At 33.9% G+C, this 7,876-nt stretch overlaps 3 protein-coding genes across 8 annotated transcripts; 2 read left to right on the top strand and 1 right to left on the bottom strand.

Moving 5' to 3' along the window:
• Nucleotides 1-221: 221 nt before the first annotated feature.
• Nucleotides 222-2,707, top strand: Idh3b (isocitrate dehydrogenase [NAD] subunit beta, mitochondrial). The gene is made up of 7 exons (XM_034317059.2): nucleotides 222-364; nucleotides 438-567; nucleotides 1,000-1,059; nucleotides 1,122-1,331; nucleotides 1,411-1,802; nucleotides 1,867-2,056; nucleotides 2,142-2,707. Exons 2-7 carry the CDS (start codon nucleotides 526-528, stop codon nucleotides 2,370-2,372), a joined length of 1,125 nt encoding a protein of 374 aa, XP_034172950.1. The 5' UTR covers nucleotides 222-364; nucleotides 438-525; the 3' UTR covers nucleotides 2,373-2,707.
• On the top strand, nucleotides 2,681-7,873 carry Sec20 (vesicle transport protein Sec20). Of its 5 annotated transcripts, none has more exons than XR_013063600.1 (6): nucleotides 2,681-2,821; nucleotides 2,906-3,026; nucleotides 3,198-3,612; nucleotides 3,693-3,905; nucleotides 4,113-4,253; nucleotides 4,332-5,537. XR_013063600.1 is itself a non-coding variant. In XM_076692933.1 (5 exons), the coding sequence occupies exons 2-4, from the start codon at nucleotides 2,946-2,948 to the stop codon at nucleotides 3,878-3,880; spliced, it is 684 nt and encodes a 227-aa protein (XP_076549048.1). In that variant the 5' UTR covers nucleotides 2,681-2,821; nucleotides 2,906-2,945; the 3' UTR covers nucleotides 3,881-3,905; nucleotides 4,000-5,537. The 5 variants fall into 5 exon arrangements, 1 of the variants encoding a protein (XP_076549048.1); XR_013063598.1 differs by having other exon boundaries at nucleotides 4,000-4,253; XM_076692933.1 differs by having other exon boundaries at nucleotides 4,000-5,537.
• On the bottom strand, nucleotides 4,288-6,664 carry LOC117600947 (neuronal calcium sensor 1-like). 2 transcript variants are annotated; one of them, XM_034317060.2, is made up of 5 exons: nucleotides 6,567-6,664; nucleotides 5,390-5,540; nucleotides 4,834-5,203; nucleotides 4,563-4,761; nucleotides 4,288-4,425 (listed from the first exon to the last, which is right to left on the bottom strand). In XM_034317060.2, the coding sequence occupies exons 1-5, from the start codon at nucleotides 6,624-6,626 to the stop codon at nucleotides 4,378-4,380; spliced, it is 828 nt and encodes a 275-aa protein (XP_034172951.1). In that variant the 5' UTR covers nucleotides 6,627-6,664; the 3' UTR covers nucleotides 4,288-4,377. The 2 variants fall into 2 exon arrangements, with proteins under 2 accessions (XP_034172951.1, XP_034172952.1); XM_034317061.2 differs by having other exon boundaries at nucleotides 4,834-5,164.
• Nucleotides 7,874-7,876: the final 3 nt, after the last annotated feature.

The raw sequence follows: 7,876 nt of genomic DNA, 5'->3' as shown, positions 1-7,876 counted from the left end.
TCTTCTCAAGTTTGTGCATGGCCCTGCGAGATGTGGTAAAAAAGGCACAACTGTCATACCGACTGTGCTTTGTACATACATGCAGACTTAACAGCACCTGGGGGTGTCTGAGACCCCAAAATTCATGACCCTCGAGACAAAGGCATATCTAGTTTTTTTGTCCTTCACTAGTATATTAAGTAGGAACTTTTTTTTTAATACTAACTTGCTGTTAAATCACTAGAAAGTGAACTTCAGCATCTAATGAGATATATATATACATGTGTAGAAATATTATGAATGACAGGATCGTATCTACCGTCCAAGTACTCTTATACCATTCATACATCCTGAAATTAACATAATCAAATCATCATTAGAATATGTAAGTTCATTTATTTTGTTTTTCTTTATACAATATGACCAGAATAAATGTATTCTCTTTTTAACAATGTTAGACCCACAAAGTATCCCCATTATTTCCAAATTTGATACATTACTGGTGTACAAGTACATGAGTGAGTTCGACACTTAAGGTCGTGGAAAATGGCTTTACTCGCAAGAAACATTTGCAAAGTATTTTCGCAGGTAAGGTATATTGAATTAAACTGAAGAACCTCTAATGAAATCAGTATCATTTCTTAAGTTCCTCCAGCTTAATACATTATCAAATCTTATACAATCATTCAGCTGCTTAAAAAAACGAATGATTACCTATCACAAGGGCATTGAATAACATACAAAGTACTATCTTTTTTTGAAGCTTTAGGAAAGTTTTATGAAGCAATAAAAAATTTTGCTAAAACAAGTATTCGAAATCGAATTAGGGAAATCGATTAGGCGAATGATTTCCGCAATTATGTTATTCAATCATTACTTTTACCTCTCAATTGTCATAGATATAGCCTTTTAATTTTTCATATTTGTGAATTAAGTTTGCCTCTAATGGGATTTTATTTTTATATATACAGATTGTATTCAGTAGTTAGATTTATTAACTGTATGAATTTTTATTTACAGACTGCTCAAAAGGGAGCTGTGAGAAGTATACATGTTGGGGCTGTACGTCTGCAGGAATCTGTATGTACTAAATCTTCTTCAAAAAAGCAATTATCACATACCTAACAAACTTCTTCTTTCAGGTAATTGAACAAGAAGGAAGAATCAAATGTACCCTTATACCAGGAGATGGTGTAGGGCCAGAATTAGTGGTTGCAGTTCAAAATGTTTTCAAAGCTGTAAATATACCAATTGAATTTGAACCTTACTTCCTCTCTGAAGTAAATCCAACTTTGAGTGCACCACTTGAGCAAGTATCTAATAGTATTGCTAGAAATCAAGTATGCTTAAAGGTATTTTACATTCAGTGATCTCATTAAAATATCATTGTTTATAAAAATATAGTTCTAAATATTAATCATTCAATAATAGGGTATTTTAGCAACACCAGATCATTCCCATACTGGAGAACTTCAAACATTGAACATGAAATTACGTAAAAGTCTAGATTTATATTCAAATGTTGTTCATGTGAAATCATTACCTGGTGTTAAATGCCGTCATAAAAATGTAGATTGCATTATCATCAGAGAACAAACAGAAGGAGAGTATTCTGCTCTAGAGCATGAATCTGTGAGGGGTGTAGTAGAATGTTTGAAAATAGTAACAGCAACTAAGAGTCAAAGGATTGCAAAGTTTGCATTTGATTATGCAGTGAAACATAATCGCAAGAAGGTTACTTGTGTCCACAAAGCCAACATCATGAAACTTGGTGATGGTCTTTTCTTAAAATCATGCCAAGAAATTGCAAAACTGTATCCTAGGTAATTACAGATACCGATTTTGGTTCTTTAATAATTGTTAATAACTTTTATGAATTCGTTTCAGGGTTACATTTGAAACAATGATTGTAGACAATTGTACAATGCAAATGGTGTCTAATCCACACCAGTTTGATGTAATGGTATTACCAAATTTATATGGTAATATTGTAGACAATCTTGCATCTGGATTGGTTGGTGGTGCAGGTGTAGTTGCAGGTGCTAGCTACAGTCCTGAGTGTGTCGTTTTTGAACCGGTAACATTAATGAATATATTGTTATAAATGTGTAAATTAATTTAAAATTAATACAAAATATATCATAATTTTATTTATAATATAGGGTGCAAGACACACATATTCAGAGGCTGTAGGTAAGAATGTAGCAAACCCTACTGCTATGCTTTTGTGTGCTGTAAAACTTCTTCGTCACGTGAATTTGAAGCGTTATGCTGAACAAGTCAAAGATGCGTTAAATCGCGTTCTGAATGACGGAAAAGTTTTAACAAAGGATTTAGGTGGACAGAGTTCTACAACAGAATTCACAACAGCTGTGATACATTGTCTTCGTTAATGTTTGTATGATTTCTGTTAATTTTAAAAAAACTTATGTAACATAGAATGATATAGAAATGAAGTACTGTGTTCATTTTACATTGTCAGGAATCTTAAAGATGGCCATGCCGAATTGCATAATGTTATCTCATTACAGACGGTACCTAACTTATCTATTTTGAATTTAAATTATACTAATAAAATTTTATTTAAAAGTATTACATTCTATGAGTAGAAATATTTATGGTGTCTTGTGTAACACGGTATTTCGAATTACAAAAGTGTAATGACACTTTATCAATTGTACAATAATAGCAAAATACTCGGACGGTTAATAAATTATACTATCTCGTATGGAATGGTCCTCTTTATCTATCGTAACATAACCTGATTGTATTTTTAATTGTATCATTTTGTAGTTGATAGAATATATATTTTCATGACATTATTAAAATGAATACATAAAAGGTAAGAAATTTATCATTTGAAATCTCATTCTCCAGTCACATGTGACGTGTTTATTATCATTAACGTCACATTCCATTTTACCAGCATTGCAGCCTAAGCGAACTGTCAAAAAACATATGTTTCGATGGATACCGAAAATCATGCATTAGATCTTATTCGCCAGGACATTGTAAAAAATCATCTTCAAGTTACAGCTTTGATACAAGTAAATATTATTTGCCACCAAATTTTTCTACGGAAATTATAACATAACCTCAGTAAGAACATGATAGTCAATAAATTATTGCACTACCATCAGAGACTGTAATTAAGATTAAACAAACCAAATGATCAATTTCTTATAATTATTCTTTATTAATCAGTGCATATTTTTCAGGATATTCAACAATGTATTGGTCCTCTGGAACTGCTCAACGAATTAAATGCAGAAGGGAGAGGAAAAATAGCAGCCTTAAAATCATCAATAGATAAAATAACATTAGCAGCAGAGAAAGAACTGTCTAAGAAGAAGAAAGCAGAATTATTAGCAGAAATAGATACTTATAAACAGCAACTCAATACTTCTTTAGCTGCATTCCGTAAAGCCAATGTTGTTAGTGTTTGTGTAATAGATAAACTTGCTAAAGAGGAACTACTTTCAATGCCTGAAGAGCAACAAGCTGCTTTACGTAGAAGACATGACAAGCAAAGTATAGCAAACTCATCAAGTCAGCTCTCTGATAAACTTTTAAGTATATCTAGGCACTTAGCAGAAACAACACAAAGAAGTGCAGATACATTAGACACATTAAGTATGTGTTTAGGGTTTAATAGCATCTTCTAAGTAACAGAATATGACTTCTAATACTCTTTTTAACTTTAAATTTTTCAGTAACATCATCTGATAAAGTTACTGGTACTAAGGATGAATTAGAACACCAACAACAAGTTATAGTTCAATCTGGAAAACTTTTAGGCAAATATGGTAGAAGAGAAGTTACTGATAAAGCATTAGTAGCATTGTCCTTTGCATTTTTCCTTGCTTGTGTGTTTTATATTTTACAAAAAAGACTGTTTTGAAAGTACAAACTATTATGGCAGATAGGTAATTATACTTTGATGAAAGATGTATTTTCTAAAGCACAGTTCAATCGTTAATTACTTTATTTATAATGATATTTGTTATTTATTTTAACCAGAAAGCTGTTTTGTAAGTACATCTTTTATTATGGGAATAAAAGAAAGTCAGTCACTTATTTTATGAAAAAAGGGAAGCAAGTTCGGTTTCGTTAGTCTTACCGCTCACTTTCAGATGGCACCAGCTGTACCATTTTCAAGGCGCGCATCTAAAATTTAAAAGTTTAATAATAGGACTTACACAATATTAGGGTGAAATGAAAGGAAACAAGAAATGTAGCAACTGACGAATTGGAACATTGATTGCATTCTAAATGTAAATATATTACCCACATTTTATACATCTTTCTCATAATTTTTAGAATATAATAATTATTAGTTTCTGATTCCTCAGAATATACAGAGTAATACTGTGAAGGAATTTTTCTTGTCCACTCAATTCACCAAAACTGATTAAATATTACCAGCTGACTTTGGATTGCAGAATCCTGAAACCAGAAGGTACTATAAGTAAGTGAGTCAGCTACCTTAAATTAGAAAATTACTTTTACCATATATTAAGTTTTCTATTTCATGTTAGCTAAGCTGAAAGTATAATTGCGACATTATATAATTCGCTGTATACATTTTTACAAGTGCTCATGAATTCCTCTTGGGATATGACTCCGTCCTTATCAATATCCATCTTCTTGAAGATCTTATCCACGTGTCTGTCTATCATCCGTTGAATAGTCTGCCCGTTATGTAGCATCTCATAAATCGCCGACACTATGACCAACATTTCTTTTCTCGTGATATAACCGTCCCCGTTCAAGTCGTAAAACCTAATGAGAAATAAGAGTAGAAAGTAACAATATTATCGCGTCACGGACAATGCAATCTGACCGAACGATCACCTGAAGATCCATGAGAGTTTCTGATCCGTGTCACCATTGGTGATCAAGGATATTTCAGTGAGGAGATCACTGAAACTTACGATTCCGTCTCTGTCCCTATCGAAAGCGTTAAAAACGATCTGCGCGTATTTAGACGGCTCTCCCAATGGGAATAATTTTGCGTAAACTGGTTTCAAATCGTTCGTTGTTACCGCTCCTCTCGGGCAATGCTGTTTAAAAGCACGATAAAGCTTTCGTATTTCGTCCTTCGTGAATCCCGTTTGGCGCGTTAAAGAGGAGAGCCGTTCCGGTACTATGTACCGCGATTGCTTCTCCTCGTCTTGAATGTTCTCTACGAAAACGCAGTGAGCTTGAACACTCGTCGAAGTTTCTAAAAGTATTGAAAATAGTCTGATACGATAATTTTTCAATTTTTTTATAGCGATCAATGATATTCGAAGAGGTAACTCGGGTATCTGAGGGGGGGCAGACATTAACAAGGGTACTTGTCAACTTGAAAATCAAATTCGCGCTAGAAAGTATTGCTATAACAAATAGTAACTTATCGTCGACATACCAGTTATCTTCTGAATGCTCTTCTTCATTTTTTTAAAACCTCGCTGCATTCTTGAGGAGAGACTCGCTCGACCTTGGATGTTCTGATTACCCTTATGATTATTGAAGCTATCGGACATTATATCGCGCACAGTTTCGATCGTTAAAAATTTCTACGACATAAAAGAACGTTTTAAATATAGAATATAATAATTATATTTGTTCATTTTAGAATGAAGAAAAAAGACAATTACGTTACTTAGACATTGCCATTTTTAACCAGTAGATTTAGAAGAACATAGAAAAATTTATGGGAAAATTAAAATATAGAATGTAGAGGCTTTCTCAGTCAGAAGTAAAACAGAACTGACGCGTGTGGTGCAGCTAACTTGTTCGAGCAGATTCAAGGAAGCTGCTATTCAAAATATTTAGACAATTTACCGCGGCGGTAGTTTAGAATCTGAAGGATAAGCCTTTTTCAAACACATTTCGGCTAAAAGTAATTTTTATTCCCTCCTCGATTATTTGCTTATATTTTTGTAGTAAAACGTTTAAGTACGGCCTATTTAATTTCTTTTACCGGCTAACCCGTTTCTTCAAAGACAAAGAATTGCATTATTTACAGGGAACGAATATGAATCGCTTATGGCATCCTATTCTTCCGCTGGATATCTTATTATAGAAACTACTTCTTACTCATGTGTTTTTCATATGCGTTTTCCTTCGGGAATACTAATAGACGAACGCACGAGTAAGGCACAGTTTATTTCGCTTAACTCCCACGCATTTATTGCTCGATTTATGTATGCGGAATATTTCAAATTTCTCAAAGGGAGATCCTAAGGATAGAAATTTCCGCTGGCTTAAAATGTTACGTACGAAAGCGAGGAACACATCGGGTCGCGTTTCAAAGCGTTAAAAATGGACCGTAGTTGTCAACAGACAATTGACGTAATTATATCTAGTTCACCGTGACCTGAATATTCTTATCGTTTGATTATAATGCTCGTTGAAAAATTTGACCTGACTAGCTGATAAACGAGAAAACCATTCGAGGATCGCGAACCCTTTCGCGCAAAACCGTGAAGCGGACTTTCTCTGCCAAATGCTATTAATAGTTCGTCAGTCTAGAAATGTGCTATTACGGTAATAGGAAATAGTAACAGCTAGTCATAGCGAACCTTAATAAGAACGATTACCTGTTGGTTCTTTGCAGAATATCTGCTGAAAATCTGTTTGAGGATTAATTGATGCCTCATCGGAGGCAAGCAGCGTACTGCAGCATCAAATACGCTCGTTACCGATAATTAAACTCATGTTTGATATACGTGGATGCCCATATATACGCTTACATAGATTTTAATTAAAATGTTCTTCGGCCAAGATTAAACTCGGGGTAAACATTGAATGAAATATCAGAACGACGGCCTTGACATAAAATTATTACGAATTGGGGTAATTCGTAATCAACATTGTTATTAAGCGTTACATAGTACGATTCCGTTTATATGATTGACGCGATAAGAGGAATTTAATAGCGATGTTAAATGAATCTAAGTAGAAACTTTTACTGAAATTTTGTGTTAATTTATATGAATGAAGAACACGCAAGTGCAGAAACGCAATTGTTGCGCATCAATGTATATAATATAATTGTATCCTTTGATACGTGTTTTCCTGAGAAAGAATCTCTACGCGTATAGAATATAAAAAAGGTATGCCTTTTGAATATAAAACTTCTTTTGATCCCTATCAAACAATGGGTTCATAAGGACCTGATGCATTATTGCATAGGTAAATGAAGCAAAATGATGATAATTAATAAATCAATATTGCTATTTTCGATTCCGGGGAAACCGACCGGGAAGTCTTAAGTTCGCATTGTTAAAAATATATCAAACAATTGGAGATAGATACATGTATACACGTGTTTGCATGTTCGACCAACACATTTTTTCTGAATGGCCAGGCCAGTATATAAAACAGGCGGTAAGCATCCAGCATCTCTCCATTGCGAGTGTGTACTTGCTACTGTGAGTAACAGCTCAAAGTTTTCGTAAATTCGGAAAAGAGAAACCATGCGAATAGCCAGTTATTTGTACGAAAAGCATTCGGTACCGGTTAAAATGATTACGGTCGAATATTGAAAGAAAGGTAACTTAAAGGAAGAAGTGTCATCGACCAGTTTGTTCAGTCAGTGTGAAGTTCGAAAGTAAAAAATACGAGACCGCCGAATATACATGTATGTCGCAACACCTTGTCAATTAAGTCGTTTGTTTAGCATGAAAGTTCGTACCATTTCTTCTACTTGTTCTCCATTTTTACATATTCGCATGTACGTTTACCGATTTACATCTTTTTAGCTGTTCGTCAATTTTAAAAAGTGAAACTTTCAAGACAGTGTATACAAAATGAAAATCTGGATATTATTCTTATTGTTGATCGCTACCGTGTCTGGGGCACCGTGGCTCGACATTCTTTTCGGGGGACAACCCGATTATAATTATCA

This window comes from Osmia lignaria, chromosome 16 (assembly GCF_051020975.1).
Source record: "Osmia lignaria lignaria isolate PbOS001 chromosome 16, iyOsmLign1, whole genome shotgun sequence".
In the NCBI taxonomy this organism is placed as follows: domain Eukaryota; kingdom Metazoa; phylum Arthropoda; class Insecta; order Hymenoptera; family Megachilidae; genus Osmia; species Osmia lignaria.
The sequence above is the reverse complement of the archived record's forward strand: the minus strand, read 5'-3'. Positions and strand labels throughout refer to the sequence as shown.